Source organism: Pollicipes pollicipes, unplaced genomic scaffold (genome assembly GCF_011947565.3).
Source record: "Pollicipes pollicipes isolate AB1234 unplaced genomic scaffold, Ppol_2.1 Scaffold_7231;HRSCAF=8579_pilon_pilon_pilon, whole genome shotgun sequence".
Taxonomy (NCBI): domain Eukaryota; kingdom Metazoa; phylum Arthropoda; class Thecostraca; order Pollicipedomorpha; family Pollicipedidae; genus Pollicipes; species Pollicipes pollicipes.
This window is the reverse complement of record NW_023597034.1, coordinates 35,863,636-35,885,403: the sequence shown is the minus strand read 5'-3', so window position 1 is coordinate 35,885,403 and position 21,768 is coordinate 35,863,636. Positions and strand designations below refer to the sequence as shown.

General features: G+C 59.5%; 1 protein-coding gene and 1 pseudogene across 1 annotated transcript in view; both read right to left on the bottom strand.

Moving 5' to 3' along the window:
- The window catches only part of LOC119110055 (uncharacterized), a 52,982-nt pseudogene extending 52,693 nt beyond the window's left edge, over nt 1-289 (bottom strand).
- A 2,229-nt stretch (nt 290-2,518) lies between these two features.
- LOC119110054 (ephrin type-A receptor 4) overlaps nt 2,519-21,768 on the bottom strand; it is a 57,373-nt gene continuing 38,123 nt past the window's right edge. Inside the window, exons 4-17 of the mRNA XM_037233798.1 lie at nt 19,290-19,968; nt 14,513-14,668; nt 13,483-13,643; nt 12,642-12,789; nt 11,414-11,538; nt 10,064-10,235; nt 9,629-9,740; nt 9,156-9,223; nt 6,717-6,899; nt 5,957-6,162; nt 5,077-5,286; nt 3,819-3,997; nt 3,110-3,268; nt 2,519-2,807 (exon numbers count right to left, since the gene is read on the bottom strand). Of these exons, the coding sequence (XP_037089693.1) occupies nt 2,540-2,807; nt 3,110-3,268; nt 3,819-3,997; nt 5,077-5,286; nt 5,957-6,162; nt 6,717-6,899; nt 9,156-9,223; nt 9,629-9,740; nt 10,064-10,235; nt 11,414-11,538; nt 12,642-12,789; nt 13,483-13,643; nt 14,513-14,668; nt 19,290-19,968 (2,826 nt within the window). The 3' untranslated portion in view covers nt 2,519-2,539. The remainder of the gene's footprint in view (nt 2,808-3,109; nt 3,269-3,818; nt 3,998-5,076; nt 5,287-5,956; nt 6,163-6,716; nt 6,900-9,155; nt 9,224-9,628; nt 9,741-10,063; nt 10,236-11,413; nt 11,539-12,641; nt 12,790-13,482; nt 13,644-14,512; nt 14,669-19,289; nt 19,969-21,768) is intronic.

The window sequence follows — 21,768 nt, the reverse complement described above, 5'->3', positions numbered from 1 at the left end:
AGATGTTCAACACACTGATTGCACGCGTCCTGCAGTGGACGGATTTTTGTGGACTAGCTGGAATGCGTCAAACATGACATATGCGCTGCACGATACATCAACAAAGCAGAATGGCCTCACACCCCTTCCCCCCCGATCCGCCCTTGGTAGGCTCACATATATATTAGGATAGAATCCACGTAAATTCCCAACAACAGCGGAAGCTCGTTATAATTCAACCCAAGAATCAACCACATCTTTTACGCCCCCCCATACCTGGCTGAAAAGCTGGCACCAGAGTAGCTGACACAATACATTCAACCTTTCTTTTCTTTGTGGTGGATTGGGCGCCGCAGTCAGCTGTGAGGAATGATGCCAGCTGATTTTATTTTGACGTCATTGGGCCGACATACGCGAGAATTCAGCTGGGAACCAGACGTGCCGTTTGTCTCACAAGGGGATTCAGCCCCCCGAAGCGAATCACGACGGAAGCCATGAGCGCGGGTTTTTCTATAAGCAGGAATCAAGAAGCAGGAGATTGGTCACCGCGAAAGTGAAAACACGCGAAATCGAACTTTTCAAGTTTTACACGCGCCCGGAGGCCGGTTGGATACCCTTCGCTCGGATGAGGGGTCAATTTGACCCCTGAGATCTCAGGAACTAAAGGAGCTAGAGACACCAAATTCACAGGCTATGATGACCTAGACGTAAACTCACCTAAGTCGAAGTTCCTAGAGCATGACCTTTGAGTCAAGTAAGGTCAAACAAGGGAAAATTTCAGGCTGATCATCATAGATCTCCCAGAGCCTAGATAACTGCTCTAAGGAAAAGGTCACGTGCCCACTTACGGTCAGTAACCTTTTGACCTTTTGAAGGCCATGGTGACCGAAATTATAAAAGACTGTTTTCAGTTTTGTATCTGAATAAGCGACAAATACTACGCCAGGCAGTATGTTCCTGAAAACGAAACGTTGACTGGATCATTTCATGTCAGTGACCTATCCTGACCCCTATGAAGTCCATGGAAGGTGTATAATGCGGTTCCCGCGATCAATAAATTCGAAATGAGCACCAGAAACTACCCCATTCAGCAAGCCCTAGAGTAATAAAACTGGTTGGTTTTTACCTTGGTCTGGCTTTTATGTATGGCCCTAGGTCAATGTAATTTGTAAATTTAATTGTTGTGTTGCCTAAGAAAGCATTTCAGAGATGAATGGCTTCGTCTAACACTCCATTGTTGGATCGGATTAAACGATTCCCTAGAAATTGTTTTTTCCTGAATCCATGGCCTGACTTGACCTGCCATAAGGCCCCGCGACCTTACAAGGTACATCTAAATTTTCTGATGCCGGGCGATCCGCTATTCAACTGTTTATAGCTATGGAAAATTTGACGCGGCTACGCCGCGCTTTTCGTAAACTATTCCGGTAAAACCTTCCGGGGTCAATTTGACCCTGCCCCACCCGAGCGCGCCTTAAGGCATTGTCAGGTACCTGGCAGCGCGGGCATGCGATATTGTGTGGGCTTCTGGGTGTGACTGCTGAGGTCTGCGTATATCTATCCAGATGTTATGTCTACACTCCGGTCCAAAATGCGTAATGTACGTTTCGGAAAACTACGGATGCACATCATAATTTTGTTTCCTAGTGTTGTCAGTTCCCTCCCATTTTCCAGCGCCGTCCCTTCTTTTTATACTGTTGTCGGCATCTCCCTATGAGGAAAACTTAGTTGCACAGTAGATTGGACCAAATCCGGCTACTTTTGTGAGGGCAGGGGCCTTTCATCGTGGGCCCTTTCTCGATCTACGCGTCCCTCTCCCTCTTACTAATACGCTGGATGCATCACCGCTCAGGAGTGTTTAGTTCACCTGCTCATGCCCGCCCCCCCCCCGCCCCCCCCCCTCTGCAAAGTAACGAAGCGCAGCCACACACAGCACCGATGGAATAATCTATTCGATGACATACTATGAAAGGAAAGCACTGAAACAATCACGGCGCGTCGCCCGGAATAAGACCCCACGTTTGCTACATTGGACAGGATCACAAATTACGCCTGTTCAGCCGGCGCCCTCGTCTCGACGGGGCTCGCCGGCTGAGAACATGGCTACCACAGCCGGGCCCACCGCTAGGGGCTAAACGTGCACTTGATGTAACATAAGACTTAACGACAACTTAACGTAATTTGTTCGCACCCTTTTCGCCAAAAATGGAAGGAATGCAACGTTTTCAAAGCCATGCAGGGGAATGATACAGCAGCATATAACCAATACGAGATGAGTATCAGCAGTCCTTCACGGCCAAAGTGACACGAATATTACACGACGCGTATCACAAAATCACAGACTCATAGTCGTTGTCTTTGGAAAGCGGGCGCCAGTACGCCGCGCCGCGATAAAAACCGCCCTCGTTTCACATTGTTCATCGAAATACGATCACTCACAAAAGCCCTCCCACACGTAACACGAATAAACACTCCATGAAACACACCTCCACAAACATCACGCTCTCGCGGCGCAGCACCAGGCCTCACCGCCGGGCGACACTAGCGCCGCACGCGGCCGCTACACGAAGCAGGCCTCGGGCCGGTTGACGCGCGCCTGGACGCGCAGCGCCATCACGCTGTTCATGATCTTGCGCTGGTGGCCGACCAGCGTGACGCCGAGCGCGGCCAGCTCCGGCTGGCTGAGCCGCGCCGCCGCCTCCAGCGAGGTGATGCCGCCCGCCCGCAGGCTCTCCACGTAGCGGCTCATCTTGAGCGAGGCCAGCCACGCCTCCACTGTGCTGACGTACGCCAGCTCAGCCGCCTCAGGCGACAGCGGGTTCGTGCTCCTGCAGACAGCCGGCGGGCGTCAAACAGCCGGCATACCTTGACTCGCAGACGGTGCCGCCTACTCCGGGGTGAAGTGTATATTCCAGTGTGTTCCGAGACACACTGCACCAGCCCGAGCCCGTGTCCAAGGGTGTGCACTCCCGTGGCAAAAGACGCTAATGTGATCGTCCAGCTTCACTAACACAAGTCAGCGTATTTCAGGGAGATGACGGCGGTGGTCACAATCGCCGCTCGGTGATCGGGACGTCACAACAGCACGCCCAGCGGCGGCGACAGGCGGCGCCGGCTGTCGGCAGCTCACCTGCTGGGCGCTACCTTGCGGAGCGTCTCCGGACAGCTGATGAGGCCGTCCAGCGTGTGCACTATGCTGACGAACGGCGGTCGGTGGGCGCGCTCGCGCTGCCAGCAGTCCAGCATCAGCTGGTGCAGCGCCTCCGGACAGTCCATCGGCGCCGGCAGCCTGGCGGCGGCGGGCGCTCGGGTCACGACAGTACACAGAGGGTCGGAGAGTCGCACCGCGCCGGGCTACTTCAGCACGGCTGGGTGTGAGCACGTCACGCCACGTGGAGCGTTTAACACACGCTGGAAGAGCCCTGGACAAGGAGGGAAGCGGGAAGGGCCGCTTTCCGCACACTTAGGAAAAGGTTCACATGAATTTGATGCCGCTGCACGTCACGTACGAGTAAAAGTGCATCTGTTTTTCCTTATGTCTAACGCATCTGTTTTCCTTGTCTTTCAGCGATCTCGCCGCAACTGACGGATGGCATCTTGAAAAAAAACTGTTCTTCATGCCAAAGGAACGGATAACATCCCAACCAGCAAACCTTGATTCAACGCGCAACGCCTTTAACTGGAATAACAGAAAACCCCACCTGGCACAGAAGCCCGCGTACTGACACAATTCAGCAGGCCGTAGCGCACAGACGACGAAAACCCGTCCGAGCAGAGCGCCAATCTGACACACGCTCGGGTCAGGAGCCGTCTGACGCCGCCGCGGTGTGTGGTCTGACCTGTAGTCCTTCTCTATGCTCTTGATGACCTCCTGGTTGCTCCAGCTCCAGTAGGGCCGCTCGCCGTACGACATGACCTCCCAGGCGACGATGCCGAAACTCCAGACGTCCGAGGAGGACGTGAACTTGCGGAACGCTATGGCCTCCGGCGCCGTCCAGCGGACAGGGATTTTGCCGCCCTGCCGACACCGAGGAACGGCGCAATGAACACGAGCGGCCAGAGCTGACCCCCCGTGAACCCTCTACGTGGCCACTGCACATGCATGCAGCCTAGCAGTGCTGGGAGCACACCAACTGTGTGGGGTGCTCGGTCTCAATAAAACTCTACAATAAATGATTAACTGATGCGGAATATCAACGAAAATGAATGACTGAATACATTGATGAGTGATTAATTATGAGAATGTGGCACAACTCAATACTTCAATGAGTCAATTCACGCTTCTCATGTCGCTCATCAGACCTTGGGTTCTTTATCATCATCCATGTGCAAACTGTCCTCCAGTGTTCTCACCGGTGTCATGCATGTCTGCGCATTGTTAAAACACCATGCAAAGTCGGAACGCACTCATCAGCACCCTTACCCATCTGGTGTGACCAGCCCCCTTCCCCCCCCCCTCCCTCCCAGCGTTGACCTGCCTACTCGCTAGCTCCGTCCCCCTGACTACTGTCCCTCTGGTGAACTCACCCGTGTGGTACAGGCTACTGTCCCTCTGGTGAACTCACCCGTGTGGTACAGGCTACTGTCCCTCTGGCGAACTCACCCGTGTGGTATGGGCTACTGTCCCTCTGGTGAACTCACCCGTGTGGTACAGGCTGCTGTCCCTCTGGCGAACTCACCCGTGTGGTATTGGCTACTGTCCCTCTGGTGAACTCACCCGTGTGGTACAGGCTGCTGTCCCTCTGGTGAACTCACCCGTGTGGTATGGGCTACTGTCCCTCTGGCGAACTCACCCGTGTGGTATGGGCTACTGTCCCTCTGGTGAACTCACCCGTGTGGTACAGGCTGCTGTCCCTCTGGCGAACTCACCCGTGTGGTATGGGCTACTGTCCCTCTGGTGAACTCACCCGTGTGGTACAGGCTGCTGTCCCTCTGGTGAACTCACCCGTGTGGTTCAGGCTACTGTCCCTCTGGTGAACTCACCCGTGTGGTTCAGGCTACTGTCCCTCTGGTGAACTCACCCGTGTGGTACAGGCTACTGTCCCTCTGGCGAACTCACCCGTGTGGTATAGGCTACTGTCCCTCCGGTGAGCTCACCCGTGTGGTATAAGCTCCTTCCCTCGTGGCCTCAATCTCCCGACTGAGCCCGAAGTCGGCGATCTTGCAGACCAGCTGCGAGTTGACCAGCACATTTCGTGCGGCCAGGTCGCGGTGCACGTAGTTCATCTGGGAGAGGTACTGCATGCCGGCAGCCACGCAGCGCAGCATGGCCACCAACTGCAGCACCTGGAACTTGCCGTCGTTCGCCTGCAGAGGGGTAGGGGTGCTGGTCAGCGCCGCACGAGAGGGGTACGGCGCGGCCGGCGGGGTTCCGCCGGGGAAAGCTGTTCAAGTGAAACTAGGAATGGCATTGCTGTTCGTGAGTGAGCGTGGATGAACGCATCTTGCGGCTAGCTACAATGGGGCTTCTGGGAAATGGAAGCCGGCGATGCAGACAACAGGGCAGGGTGGTACTTCAATAGTTGACGAAAAGAGTTGATGTCTTGTTCTGCGCTTTAGATTGCCTGACAGGTAGCAGTGACGCGGCATGCGTGGGAATGCTGTGCATACCACCAGAATGCTGGAATACATCCGAAACAGTGCAAGGGTACCTCACACGACTCTGCTACGAAAAAAATCACTAACATGGGACGGGGGACCCTTCAACACAAGGAATAAAACTAGCATTATAAAATCAGAACTAAAAATTAAACAGTTTGCAGTCTGCACCATGTACGCTCACGGATCGAAACCTGGTCTGAACACGATCCTGTCAAAACCACCAGAAGCTTACACTGTTCCAAACTCACATGCTTAGACGGAACGATTAAAAAAGCGTGAGACCGAGACTTTTCCGGCCCACGTTATGCAGCTGGCTACAGGTCAGCAGCGCAGCGCTCAGCCGCCCAACGGCCGCACGGTCCAGACCGAGACTCACCTTGAGGAACGTGTCCAGGCTTCCGTTCTCCATGAACTCGGTGATGATCATCACCGGGTTGCTCTTGGTGACGACGCCCTGCAGGAAGACAACGTTGGGGTGCTGGAACTGGCCCATGATGGACGCCTCGGTGAGGAAGTCCACCCGGGCCTTGTCCGTTGAGCCGGGCTTCAGGGTCTTGATAGCCACCGTGCGCTCTTGGCCGGCTGTCACCTGAGGTCAGCGAGACGCCGGCTGAGACTCGCCAGCTGCCGACCGCTCGACCACAGGTCAGCCAGTCTACACTGTCGCCCGAGGTCATCGAGACGCCGGCTGAGACTCGCCAGCTGCCGACCCCTTGACCACAGGTCAGCCAGCCTAGACTGTCGCCCGAGGTCATCGAGACGCCGGCTACAGCGGCGGCTCGCCAGCTGCCGACTGCCCGACCGCAGGTCAGCTAGCCTAGACAACTGAGAGCCGGGGAAGCAACGACTCGCAGAGCTTACCAAAACAATCGACACGGGCCGACGTCCAGTGATCATCGCATCTGCAGTCTGCTCGGCGCAATTTAACATGAAACGAATCACTTACACTATCGCTGAAGTCGCCTCCATTTTTTACACCTTCCACGACACCTCTCAATCAGCTGTCGATAACATCACGAAGCTCCCGCCGACGATCTCCGAAAGTCACGACCGGGCCGTGACGAGCACCCCGCGAGTCCCGCCAGAGTGCCGGGCGCGGGAGGGGGGGGGGGGGGGGGGAGGGCGACATCAGACACTCACGCGCAGCTTGCCGCGGCACACGTCGCCGAACTCGCCGCCGCCGATCACGGCCTCGATGATGATGTGCGAGGCGTCGATCTCGCGCGCGAACTCGCGGATCGCCTGGTTCGGGTCCTCGTACGTGTGCGGGTCGATGTAGGTGCGCTGATGCGTCACCGGGCTGAACGCCGGCGACGTCACTGCCGGACGGGGTGACGGCGTCAGTGGACGGTGTGGCGGGTGATGACGTCACTGCCGGGTGCGGTGACGACGTGAGCGGACGGTGTAACGGGTAATGATGTCACCGTCGAATGGGGTGGCGACGTGGGCGGACGGTTTGGCGGGTGATGACGTCACAACCGGACGGTATAACGGATGATGACGTCACTGTCGGGTGGGGCGGCGACGTGAGCGGACGTTGCGACCAGTGATGACGTCACTACCGGATGGTGTGACGGATGGTGACCATGCCGTCAGTAGTCGCATGTGAGTAGGGCCACGGCAGTTTGAACACGCAGACGATACAGCGCGGACGACCATAACACATGTGAAGCAGTGCACCGTGAGGGTCTTCCATCCTGTACGAGCAAACGCACCACATCACGCACACAACGCCATCCATGATACAGCGAGGTTGTCGCATTAACTCCACAAACATACGCACATGTTGCGCGTCTTACGCTGATCGAGGCCATCCCCGCGCCGCTGACCCCCAGCCCGCTTAGAGTCAGGCAAGACGAGCCGCGTGACTCGTCACAGTTAGAGCGGCGGTCCCTCAGAGCGTGAGCGCATTACAAGCTCAGCCGGCCGTTGCGTTCGACCTCCCGCCACGCCAGATACGCCCCAGCCGGTGGCCAGTGATGGTACGGGGTCCCGCCATACACGTCCCAGACGGTGGCCAGTGATGGTACAGGGTCCTGCCAGACACATCCTAGACAGTGTCCATTGATGGTACAGGGTCCCGCCATACACGTCCTAAACAAAGTCCAGTGATGGTACATGGTCCCGCCATACACGTCCCAGACAGTGTCCGGTGATTGTACAGGGTCCTGCCAACCACGCCCCAGACGGTGTCCAGTGATGGTACAGGGTCCTGCCAGACTCATCCCAGGCGAGGGGGGGGGGGGCTTGTGACGGGACGGGTTCACTCACGTGCGGTGGATGGCGTCTGTAGTGGGGTGGCTCCTCCAATATTGAACGCTGCCGAAGAAACACAGATGGTAAGCTGCGGCACTATTTATTGGAATGGACAGGGACCAGCGTCAGGCATCACTGGCGAAATGACGTCAAAGGAATGAATCCTCACAGCCTTTTGATGGCTGAAGCATGGGGCTGAAGGCTGGAGCGAGCTGAAGAGTCTCACGTTCATTCGGCTACGGCTTCTTTTAAAAATGATGGTATTCTGATGCCAGATTCTTGTCCGCATACAAGCATCGCCATATTCATATTTGCGAAGGTGTAATGCACACATAGCCTCTTGTTGCAGGGTATTATAAGCTGCATGGGCATGCCACGTCTTACATAATTGGCTAAAAGTGGTTGGAAATGATGACCCTGGAAGGGATGGGAGTTTGCACCCTCGATAGATTGAAAAAAGGCTCAGGGCTATGGAAATTATTTACAAATATTTGCTTAGAAAGATGCATCATGTGTTCCAGTTCATACAGCAATGGAAAACATGCGAAATTATAATATCTTAGCAGTTCAGGATGTGTTATGATTGAAAAGCAACCGTATTAAGACAAAACATCGCATTATTATATTTTACTCAACCCCTCCAGTCTCCCTAGCGTATATCGGCCTTCAGGATGCAAATAGTGCTTAATCCCTGCTATGAATAGAAACCTCCAGCCCCTGATAGCCGTATTATCCTGGAATCGCGCCACGGAGACGTGACCCTGGGAAGCCCGTCCGCCGGCCAGCCTGACTTTTTTCCGTAAATTCTCAAGCTCCAGAGCGCAGTGGAAATCTCTCCGAGTAGCCGCCCGCTCTCGGAAAGCTGTCTGGCATGGCTGTGCAGGTGTTGCGTGCTGTGTGCGGGCCGCCTGCCCACGCCCTCCGGTGGCCAGGGTCAGTTCTTTAGAAGACGCCCTCCGGTGGCCACGGTCGGTTTTCGAGAAGCCACCACATTCTCTACAGCCCTGCTGACCGCCCACAATGGCAGACAAAGCCGCGTGGGCGCAGCGCGGCACGAAAGAAGACCAGAGCGCCCCGCACGCAGGTCACTTCTGCGAAGGCGCCGCCCACTCCCCACGTTTGGGCGCGATCCTATATGGGAGGCAAAGGACCGGGCAGCACATACCACGCTCGCCACGGATGGGACACAACGGGCAAGACTGTGACGTGGCAGTGCCGACTCAGGCTGAACATCATGAACTTGGTAATGGCGCTTTCCAGGTCCGGGTCGGTGAACTGCATTCGTGGGCTGCCATATTCGTGCAGAGCAACTCACCGACATTGTTCTGGAAGTTCAGTCCGTCGCGGGTCGTTCGGACGCTTCTTACTGGAGTCTTCCATGTTCCGACTGTGGCAGAGAAGCGTAGGAACATATTAATATGCTAGCCGTAGGTTAAACACAGGTGGCATGTCCACGACATCAGGTGACAGATCTTGGCAGCGTCTATTTGACATGGTACCTATGTGCGACGGTACCGCGGCTTGCAGGCAGAGAGTTCGTTGCTCAGGAGTAGTTTATGTGGCAAGGTATATTTCGAATAATTCGCACTGCCTATACGAAGGATCCAGAGCCATTACAACACAAACCGGCGATACAAACGCGTAAGTCAGCGACCGAAAGTGAGCGGTCCAGCGCGCCGGGCGTCCCACGCCGAGTGGAGCCCACCAACACTGACAAGTCTCCCCGAAGACTGGCTCGAACACGCGCTCGCCACGCCCCCGTACACGGGGGAGCGGCGTCACCGACGCCTACCTCCTGACGAGCAGGAAGGCCACGACGATGACGACGGCCAGCAGGACGCCGACGGCCACCGAGACGCCCGCGATCACGTCCACGTTGGGGCCGGAGCCGTCTCCCACGTACGCTGCCGGCGGCCGGTGGGCACGGTGAGCGGACTGGACGCGGCGCACGCTTCTGCCGCGCCAGCCCGACGGTAATGGGGAGACGACGACGCGGCTTTTAAAGGAAGCGGGTCGTGTTGCTGAGCGACCGGCAATACACTGGGGTTGGCATCGTGCTCTAAAATATTACGTTCAGAAGTGTGTGTGTTTTTACACATTCTTTGAACACCGGCCACCTTTACAGATTACACATTTGTGTTGGCCATGTCAAAAAGCCCCCTTTGACAAGCCGCCTGGCAGCGTCCACGCCTCATCGGATTCATCAGTTGAGGGGTCCACTCCTCACCTGAGTCCACCTGGCCGTGCCCGGTGGTGGTGTAGGTGGTGCGGCTGAACTCGCCCCAGCCACGCTCGGTCTGGGCGCGCACCTGGAAGCCGTACTCGGTGTGCTGGCGCAGGCCGGTCACCCTCACGCTGGGCGCGTCCGCGAACAGGCTGGTCGTGTTGGCACGCTCGTCCTGCGCGGAGGCGCACGCACCGGCAGTGAGGCCACGCGGTGGCGAGACGGCGCCGTCCGCACGAGACGGCACGGTCCGCACGAAACAGTGCAGTCCACACGAGACGGCGCGGTCCACACGAGACGGCACGGTCTGCACGAAACAATGCATTCCACACGAGACGGCGCGGTCCACACGAGACGGCACGGTCTGCACGAGACGGCACGGTCCGTACGAAACGGTGCGGTCCGCACGAGACGGCACGGTCCGCACGAGACTGCACGGTCCGTACGAGACGGCACGGTCCGCACGAGACTGCACGGTCCGTACGAGACTGCACGGTCCGCACGAGACGGCACGGTCCGTACGAGACGGGCGGTCCGCACGAGGCGGCACGGTCCGCACGAGACTGCACGGTCCGTAAGAGACGGCACGGTCCGCACGAGACGGGCGGTCCGCACGAGACGGCACGGTCCGCACGAGACCGCACGGTCCGTACGAGACGGCACGGTCCGCACGAGACGGGCGGTCCGCACGAGACGGGCGGCCCGCACGAGACGGCGCGGTCCGCACGAGACGGCACGAGACGGCAAGGTCCGCACGAGATGGCAAGGCCCCGCACGAGATGGCACGGTCCACACGAGACTGCACGGTCCGCACGAGATGGCAAGGCCCGCACGAGATGGCAAGGCCCGCACGAGACTGCACGGTCCGCACGAGACTGCACGGTCCGCACGAGACTGCACGGTCCGCACGAGACTGCACGGTCCGCACGAGACGGGCGGTCCGCACGAGACTGCACGGTCCGCACGAGACTGCACGGTCCGCACGAGACGGGCGGTCCGCACGAGACTGCATGGTCCGCACGAGACGGGCGGTCCGCACGAGACTGCATGGTCCGCACGAGACTGCACGGTCCGTACGAGACGGCATGGTTCGCACGAGACGGGCGGTCCGCACGAGACGCCGCAGCCAGCCGCGCCCGCGCGCAGACAGAGGGCGAGCGCTCCAAAGTCAGGCTCGATTCGTCTCTGTTCCACAGCAGCTCGTCACGAGCTCATCACCTGGCGCGGCTCTGGTGTCAGGCTCGGATCACTGCTCATAGTGCGTCGCACTCAGGGTCCGACTCGCCGCGCCTGTGAGGTGGGTCGCAGGCAGCGGAACGGCGGGTGGTGGGAGCGGGGTGGGGCCGCACGCACCTTGGCGAAGTAGCGCGCCTCATACTTGAGCACCTGCTCCCGGGAGTCGGCTGGGGGCAGCCAGCTGAGCACCGCCTCCGAAGGTCGGACCAGGGCCACTCGCACCTCCGACACCATGAACGGCACTGCGGACACCGGTGACGTGGTGAGCACATCGGACGCGACGGAAAGGCTGCGGCCATGACACGCAGCCCGGACGGTGCTTCGGACAGGGCGTGCGAACTGGAAAAGAAGACGCCCGCACTGAGCTACTACGTGAACGATCAACTGCAGGTGGCTACCACATCAGCAAGAGTCACGTGTCTGGCTTAGTAGCAAAAGTATTGCCTTTTCCCCCAACAATTTATGTTCATCTCGTTTTGAATTTGGCACACTAACGACGTTTCATTGTAACTTCTCTCAACAAGCGGGAAAACTATTAGTTCTGTAAGCAGCTTTTTAAACACACGTGAAACAGATGAGCATTCGTCCTCCACCTTCCGTCGCTGTGGTTCGCCACGCTTTGATAAGAAAGCCTCACCAGACGGCGCTCGGCTAGTAATGGGTGTGTGCTTGTGTTTGATCGGGTTCATAGGCCAAATGTATCGAAATCCTCAGAGGGTACAGAGAAAACGTATGACAAAATTATGTCACATGAACCAGATGCTAGTACAATTTTGCAGGTGCGAAGGGTATGTTAACGACAAACTACCTTAGTCACTGTGTTTATAGGCACATCTAATGACGTTATTTTGTGGTGGATAGAGTCCCTTTTTCAATGATTCGGTAAATTACGGAATGTCAGCAAGTGGGTTTGAATTCGTTTACAAAAAAGTTGCTATTCCAAATGCGATCATGGATCTTTCTATGGTTTCTTTCTCCATTTGGTAATTTAATCATTAATAATGAATGAAAAGTTTTTCGACGAATGCAAGTCTGATCGTGGATCGCAACATACTGAAACGACCGTGTGATTCCGCATCTGAAATGATCGTTGGACGCCCGAGCACGTCACATCCTGAGAATATGTCGACGCAGGATCCCATCCTAGGGACCGGAATGGGGCGGCCTATTTTGCCGATGCAGGCGCGGGTTGAATCAGGGCCGCACGTCGAGTCTGAACACCAGCTCGCCACGTCACACGCAGCGACACCGGCGACACCAGCTCCACCGCCGCCGCGCCGTCCCGGTGGCGTGCAGCAGCTCGTCGCGCCTCCCCTCGAGGCTTCCGTAAAAGGCAGCCGCCCACCTGACGCCTGGGTGGTGAGGCCCACGGCCACGTGTCCGTCTTCGCCGGCCGCCACGGGCGAGACGCCGTTCCGGCTGTGCACCCGGAACTGGTACGATGTGACCGGACTCAGGCCCGACACGGTCACGCGCGTGCCGTTCAGGTCCGTCTGTCGAGCCAGGTGGACCGTCAGCAACCGGCTGGCATGCGAGTCAGGTCAAGCGCGGCCACTCCAGGTCGCCGGTGAGGCCAGCGGTGGAAGGAGGTCCGGTCAGGTCATCTTTGCTCCGGGTGGCAGATCAGGTGTGGACAGCCAGGGACAGGCGAGGCAAAGCCTGACCTGAAGTGAATAAGGGGTCGTACAAATGTCGCGGGAGTCAGTCAATTGTCCGTCACTGAATATATAACGTGCACAACAAACGAATGCACCACTACTGCGTTGTTCACAAGCACAAAAGGGTGGCTGTTTACCTTGTCTCAACGGGCGAGCGCCGTGGAGTGAATTTTACAAAGATGCCATTCAAATAAATGCTATGAAACACCTTGCTAAAATGGACACCTACTCAAACCTTGATTTATGGTTGCATAACGGTCCGTCTCGTTCAGATCACACTACGGCGTAAGATGACGCGCCGGTGATTTTGACGAGGACATTCATCGCGAAACGACCACGGGCACAGAGCATCATCGCAAGGTACAGCACGGAGAGCAAGTTCCACTACCCCTACTGCCCCGTCCTCTCTGACTGGGCCGATAGAAGCCTCTGCACCAGCCCTCGCTCTCGCGAGCCGCCAGTGCCCCCCCCCCCCCCCCCCTATCCCTCCCTAGCCGAGCAGCCCGCAGGCAGGCGCGGCAGACGCACCTGAGCGGGGCTGAAGGTGACGCCGGCGCCGCACCGCTCGCAGACGACCGAGTAGGTGGTGTCGGCCCGGCCGCCGTCCCGCAGCGGAGCGCCCCACGTCAGCACGGCCGTGCTCTGGTCCACGACCTCGGCCCGCAGACGCCGCGGCGGCGACGGCGGCTCTGCGGCACGGCACGCGCCGCTCAGACACCGGCCGCGCTCGCCGCCCCCGCGCACCCCGGCGGCCACGCACGGCGCCGCGGCCGCCGGTCACGCGCGCCGGCTGTGCTCCGCGATTACTGCAGCTTTTTCGCTGTTGTTCTTTTACTGCGGACGATGGCGTCGGCGAAATGCCGGCTGATTCGATCGGCTGGCGTGACGTTTCTCAGAAATGCTTTGTTCGCCGGCCGGGCCGGGAGCGACCGAGCGCCACCGTCACAGCAGCCTGATGTGAGACACGATGCTATCGTCGCTGACAAGCGGTCCAAACCTGCAGTACAGGTCTCATAAGATATATCTGACGCGCACATTGAGGCCTGCAGCACGGTGGTTTGAGACGCTGGGCACAGGCTAGGGAGCTGACATTGAAAGGGCTCCAAGTCTTTATTCGAAGATGCATAGATGTACGGACGCGACGGACGTGAGTGAGTAAGAAGTTGGTCTGGGCATGACATATTTGAAAGCGTCCCGATTCTCTAAGGGGGGGGGGGGGGGGCAGTGACTGCGAGCATGGCTCATGTGTCCGTCATGTGCGCATGCATACACGCGCGTATCAATGCACCCCGGCAATACATCGCACACGGGTGCATACATGCGCGTGCTGATGTGCCAATGAATGCACGGATTGGTCTTGCGGGCGCCCGCGCGTGAGTAAAACAGCGGTGCAAGTTTAGAACGGTGGGATCGCGCACATGCCGGGTGACGTCGTGCGAACCCCGTCTTCCATGTAGTGCCTCAGGGGCCAGCAGCGCCGTTGCAACTGCGGTGCGTGTCTGTCTGCATGTGTATGTGTGTGTGGGGGGGGGGAGGGGCGGGGGCGGCGGGTACTCACGAGTGCAGGCGCGGCCGGCCGGGTCCGTCGGCGCCCGGTAGAAGCCGGCGTCGCACGGGCAGACGGCCGAGCCGGCGTGCGGCGCGCTGCTGTGGTCCGGACACGCCCCGCACGAGCCGTTCCCCTGCTCCGGCTTGAACGTCGAGGACGGGCACACTGGCGAAGACCAAGACGGGAGCTGGTGACACGCTACACAGGACGGGCACACTGACGGAGGCGCGGAGACGGGAGCTGGTGACGCGCTACACAGTACGGGCACACTGACGGAGGCGCGGAGACGGGAGCTGGTGACACGCTACACAGAACGGGCACACTGACGGAGGCGCGGAGACGGGAGCTGGTGACGCGCTACACAGTACGGGCACACTGACGGAGGCGCGGAGACGGGAGCTGGTGACACGCTACACAGAACGGGCACACTGACGGAGGCGCGGAGACGGGAGCTGGTGACGCGCTACACAGTACGGGCACACTGACGGAGGCGCGGAGACGGGAGCTGGTGACACGCTACACAGAACGGGCACACTGACGGAGGCGCGGAGACGGGAGCTGGTGACGCGCTACACAGTACGGGCACACTGACGGAGGCGCGGAGACGGGAGCTGGTGACACGCTACACAGGACGGGCACACTGACGGAGGCGCGGAGACGGGAGCTGGTGACACGCTACACAGAACGGGCACACTGACGGAGGCGCGGAGACGGGAGCTGGTGACGCGCTACACGGTACGGCACGGGCCACCAGAGGCCGATGAGAGCCGGCTGGCTGACGGCTGCACACATACACACCCAGCTTATCTTGGGGTAGTGGTGGGGCGGGGGGGGGGGAGGTACAGGTCCAGTCCCTCCCCCTTCTAGCACGCGCCACTAAGCGACACGCCTAATCGGCCATGTTAGCAACGCTGGACAAGTGTCGCCTGTCAGTGCCGGCGCCAGACTTCGCCGACACCAGACCACAACCCACGGGGAGAGTAAAGCACGCGCGGCAATCCCGCACCCCGCACCCCGCGCGCCACGGGCAGCCGGGACGCCGTGGAGCACACGGGCTCGGGTGACACAGACTGCGGTGGGCAGACGGGACACCGCGGAGCACACGGACTCGGGCGACGCGGGCCACGTCCGAAAAAGTGACCTTGATTACGTCCGTCTGGAGTCCTGCACAGCTCCCGGCTACCGGTGGCCGTGGGACCCGCCAAATGCTGCGGCGACTGGCATTGCATGAACCGAATGCAGGGAACTAATCTGGCGACGCTGTTAGTCAGTACCGTACGGACAAATGTCGGTGGATAGGCTGGTCGTCGTTCATGGCTACTAGAGTTTTTGCGCTGGGTGTAATAAGCTGGAAGTTCTTAAGGCAGCGAGATCAAAGCGATGCGACGCGACGAAAATATTGAGGAGAGGAGACATGAAGATAGTGTCTTTTTACGTCACGATTGTTGGAATTATTGAAACTGGTTTAGTGAACAATAACACAAAAAACTACTTGAAACCGGTACGGCCGTACCAGGCTGAGTTGTGTCCCATCCCATTAGCCAACGAGAATTGATCGATACCAGCGCCACCGTGAGCTGCGGCAAACAGATAACCACGCAAGGTCTCCACTCATTCCTCTGACACAAGACTGACACACTGGGTCACATCAACGGCATCTGCGTGGTGTCGTTCGTTTGCTGCTTATTCAGATTGCATTGAAATGTTCTTTGTCGCATGTTTTCCGACCGTCATAAGGATAGTTATTGCCGACGCGATTCAGCTTAAACCGGTTCAAACCGGACGGCGAGAATCGCAGCACAGGGCCGGAGGCATCACATTATCAGGAGTGATCTGGACGTACGAGTCCGACGCAGGCGACTCTGCTTTTGCTGCACCAACTCAATGACTGAGCTGGTTTCGAGCCAGCCAGAACTCCGCGGTGCCGACCGGTGGAATCGACCCGCGCTGGGGAGGCGCTGTCACTGGGAGGCGCCCCGCACTGGGCGCGCGCACGGCTCATCTGTGCTTCCGCTTCTTTGTCCCGGTCCTCGACGGCCACAACGATCAGAACGTGAGTGAGAGGGCGTCTTGTTTGCCAGCATCAAACGAAAAAACCGACCGTGACGGCGGTGCTCGTCGCTGTCGGCCGGTCATCCCCCAGCACTTGTCTGCCTCCTCCGCCGCAGATACGCCTTTCATCTTCACCGGCGACCTGTTCGTCCCTCCTCCTTCGGTCGCCGTCCCACTGTTACTTCTTCGACAGACGTGTTTTTTGGGGCGAGCGACCGTGTAATAAACCGGAAACTGGGCGGCGGCACTCCTTCTTCTTCTTCGGCGACGCCTTCTCGCCCCCCCCCCCCCTCCCCCCCCCAGTCGGTCGACGAGCACGCACTGTCTGTCCCCCGGTCGGTCGACGGACACGCACTGTCGGTCTCCCGGTCGGTCGACGAGCACGCACTGTCGGTCCCCGGTCAGTCGACGGGCACGCCCTGTCGGTCCCCCGGTCGGTCGACGAGCACGCACTGTCGGTCCCCGGTCGGTCGACGGGCATGACAGCGCTGCGCTGCGTCCGCTGAAGTGAGCTGATGCTGGGGCCTGCTCGGTGAGTGCGGCGCCCAGTGCGACAGTCCTTCGACACAGTTCCCGACCTTGCGATCGCTCCTGCAGCGATAACCGAGCGGCCGGATGCCGCCGCAGACCACCAGTCAGATGTGCCGCGTGCTCACTTTGCGCGCGAGGATGTTACACGACCAGGAACATCCGTGACAGCGAGAGCGTGCCAGCCAGATGCGCGCTGAATGGGAAAGATCGCGCTGATACTGCCAAGCACATATCGGCCTCCTCGGCGACTCGATTTGACGGGACAAAGCGGGATCACAGTCCAATCAGAGCCGCCGCCGACCTGACGTTGCAGAGCACCGCCAATCGTGCAGATACATCTTCTCGCGTCCAACCCCACTAAGACTCGGGCTGTTGGCTCCGTGCGCAGTGGGGCGTTAGCGACAGGCGGCTCGCGATCAACGCCCTCCGCCGCGCCGGGACTCCCAGCGCGGCTGCTGCGCCGGCCGGAGCCGCGCGGCCCCGGCGACGTCAGCACCTCCGAATACGGCACGGTCAGCTCCGGCAGCGCCAAATCGGCGGAAACACCCGCTGACCGCCGCGTCTGGTCAGGAGCAGCGACTCAGGGCCGGCGCTATCACGACCACCGGCCGTGCAGCGACTGAATAGGGGCTCGGCTCGCCTGCCACCGCGTGACGGACGAATGGGGAGGGGGGGGGGGGGGCGGGCGTGTGACCCGCCGCGTCCGTGTCCCGGGACTTCCGGCCCGTATATGGCGACCTAGCAGACCGGTCACGCCGCCAGCCGTGTGATCCGACAACACCCTCGGGGCAGCCGAGGCGACGCTGCCCGACGGGGGCAGGCGCGGCTGGCAGCTCTGGGTACGGCCCGGGGCGGCTCGCAGCTGAGATGACCCGCGGAGACCGGGCTCAGGGCAGCTGGGAGGCGGCAGACAGGGGCTGACAGGCTGACAGGCGCTGGGGTCTCCGGGCCACAGAAGCCATTAATCAGTCGGCTTGTAATCAGCGCCCGAACCGCAATTAGCTGCAATCAGCAGACGGCGCCTGCAACGGGATTTAGAGCCTCCAGAGAGATTTGTTGGCTTGCTCTGCGGCTTGTCTGTCACATAGGACCGGAGCGTGATGATGCGGAGATTGGCCGGGCTAAGTCGCTCATCCCCGCGTGACAAAGCTGTCACAGTAAGAGCTCACGATACGGTATCTTCTAACGGATCGGCACTGGTAGTGTCAAGGTGCATACATCCCACGGGCATCAGTGGCTCACCACACGCCACTAGGCGGCCTTGGATATTCGTCCCTCGCATGCTCCATGCCGCGATCACGCCGTTGGTGCCTGGAAAGCTATTGGAACCTTTTTTCAGAATTTCGCAGCGGTGGACGGGGCAACCAGTCTCTCTTCTCATTCCCTGCGCGATCGCACAGGTCGACAGGCATATAACATGGGTTCAGATGGCATTGCCGCTGGCACCACACCAGTTCGATTGGCGTTCGCCCTTGGTGCATGATCGCATGATCGCGCCACAACCCATGACCTACAAGCAGCCCCGGGCGGATTCCATTCAACATGTTTGCAGTGGGGCCGAGTGATTCCAACCAATCATAAAAGTCGTCAAACAGACCGCCAAGAAACAACAAAAACAAAAGCAAAAAACAAAAACAAATTCATTCGGAACACCCGCCATGGGTGGCTTTAAGTTCCGGGCATTCCTTGAGCAGAATTTTTCGCATCCGGCCTGAATTCACCACCAAGTTGTGCTGCCCGGTTTAACGGATAACGGTCCGGTTTAACGGACAGTTTTGCCTTCGCTTCTTCGCCTGACACGACAGCGGAGGGTTTAACGTGGCGCACGGCGCGGCCGCCCCAAACCTCCATTGACACTAGTTGGCCAGCTGTCATCCGAGCTTTCTGTGCCATTTGAACGAAACGATGCGCCCGCCTTTCGTGTCAGTCAACGCCCAGAGCGCGGAGGCGGCAAGGAATTTGACTTTCACGAGTAATGAGTGTCGAGTTTGACTTTCACGTTCGGTCCAAATGCACTCAGTGTAACCGGAAGCATTCCATAACACATAAGGAGCATAGGCTCTTCACACGAGCTCATAAATCATTACGCCTCCCACTGAGCACCACGACAGTGCCACAAAACCGCTGCCAGGCTAACAACCCCAGCCTGGCCGGCCGACAAGCACAAAGACAGCTGCAGCACGGCGCTGCCGCCGACGCCTACCTTGGCAGGACTGGTTGGCGGGCCGCGGCTCGTAGCCGGCGCGGCAGCTGCAGTGTCCGTCCAGCAGCTCCCACTCGCCGTTGCCCTTGCAGATGTACTGGGGCGGGCGGCCGTCGTGGCCGCCGGGCGCCGCGTTCGCCACGCACGTGCCGCGCGCCGTCTTGATGGTCGTCTCCTCGCGGCCCGTGGGGGTGGCGGGGAACTGCGCGAGGCCGGCCGTCACCTGCGCGCACGTCTGGTAGTAGACGCGCACGGCCAGCAGCGCGATGCACGCGCCCTGGTCGCGCACAGCGAAGTAGACGCCCTTCTTGGTGACGGGGATGGAGCGCGTCTCGACGTTGATGACGCGCTCCTGGCTGGAGCTGGAGCGGCCCTGGTCGGCGGCGATGCGGTCGATGAGCCGGTAGCTCTCCGGCTCCCAGGGCGGCGGCTCGCGCGTCGCCGCGTCGAACTCGTAGTAGAGCAGACTGAACGTCTCCTTGCAGCTGAGCGCCGTGCCCGGGAACAGCGAGCAGTCGCGCATCGAGAACTTGAGCTCGATGTAGATGCGCTCGGCCTCGCCGCGCTCGATGAACGGCGTCCACAGCCAGTTGTTGACGTCCTGCTTGGCCACGTCGCACACCACGTGCGAGCGCCAGTTGATGCCCTTCTCGAAATTGGTGTAGCTCTCCTCCACCCACTGCCAGCAGGGGAGGCGGGGCGTAAGAAGACGTCCAGTGGCGGTGGGCTCAGGGAACGCGGATGGGGAACGGCTCCATGACGTGTCAACGAAAGAAAGAGCTGGTCAGCACCAGAGGCGCGAGCTTCGCTGGACTCTGCAGCATGCCACTGGCAGAGATGTTACTGGTACATCAGTGTTACCACTATGCTGAACCCCTCGCCCCAAGAAAGATGAAGTGGAAGGTAAGCAGGAGGCGTCAGCAGGCAGGACGATTTAATTTAATTTTCAGTCAAGTTTAATTAACTTAATCACGGCACGCTAAGCGCCGCATCCCATTCCATTTAATGTACAAACCAGACGTGACCAAATCAGGTCGCGGTTTGCAATGCACCGGCATAACACATTTAAATGCCTAATTTACAAAATATAGCTAGTGCGAGAAATAAGTGACCAGATCTGGGTTACGACAAGGCTTCAGTCAACAAGGAGATTGTTCAGCCAAAACAGAGTCTGATTCAAATGTTGCTGGTCATTGAAAAGCCCGGACGCCTTATGATTACCCAGCACTCCGCCAAAAACCACTCCCAGACACTTCTCTAACGCCACCGCAACCACAGACCTCGCGACCAAAACTGCGGGTGGAACATCGAACATCTCAGCATCGCCGGAAGCCAGCTTTGCTGGCGTATCCCCCAACGGGGCGTCCCCGCTGTGGGTGCGCCCCGCCGGTCTCTCCCCACCACATTCGGGTCAGGCTGCCGTGACCTGCGGGTCAGCGGGTCAGCAGGCGCAGGGGCGCGGCGACGGGGTGACACGCCCAGCCAGGCCGGGTCATGACCCCCATGCACGCCGCACTAACGAGCGCTGACGACAACGAGCCGGACGACGGCGACCAGCAGCGACGAAGAGTGAGGAGCGCCGGCCGCTGGGGCTGCCGACCCGACCGCCCAGCGGGCCGAGACACGGACCGAGTACACACACACTCGCCGAGTGTGTGTGCACTGCTGCACAGAGAGTTCCTAGCCTAGCCCATTGGCGACGAGTGCCACTCCTGCCAAAGAGCGCCGGCAGGTGCGGGTGGGCAGGGCTGGCCAACCGTAACCATGGGCCAATTCACGTGGCGCTGTTGCCTAACTGTCGGCCAACAGCCGCGGCTTTTGTCTGTTTCGCGACTCGGCTCATCCGGTCACGTGCATAAGCGTTACAGTTTGAGCGACGACCACGGCGAGGAAAACCGACGCGCGCCCGGCACTTGGCGGGGCGTCGCAAAAACTCCCTCCTCCCCGCCGGAAGTCAGACACCACTGCGGTACGAGGTCGGTCTGCTGTTCGAGTCTCTGCCGTCGTGGCTGCCTTCACCCTCCCCGCCCCCTCAGAGCCGCCGGGGTCAAATCGCAGCGTCGGTTCTGACGCAGCCGCGCCGGCCGAGTCGGGGCGCGCAGCATCCCGTGACCCCGGTCCCGCTAGCCGCCACATCGGCCGGACGAACGGTACCGGCGGTCCCGGCGCTGGTGCGGCGCTCGGATTTGATTAGGCCGCGGCCGGCCGAGATCGGCGCCGGCCGGGGCGGGCGCGCCGCCGCGCCGCCGCCGCCGCCGCGCCGGAGCCGGCTGATGACCCGCGCCGCCGGCCGCCGGGTCGGTCTGTCGGCTCCCGGCGCTGTTCGGCAGCGCGCGAGCGCGCCCGGCCGGCGGCTGCAGCCACTGGCTCCGGCCGGGACCAGGGTCCGGTCACACAATGAAAACACGCAGACTTGTTCAATCTGCATCAGGTTTTCTGCCGACGCCGTAAGACTAACGGACGGTAAAAGACGTGGCAT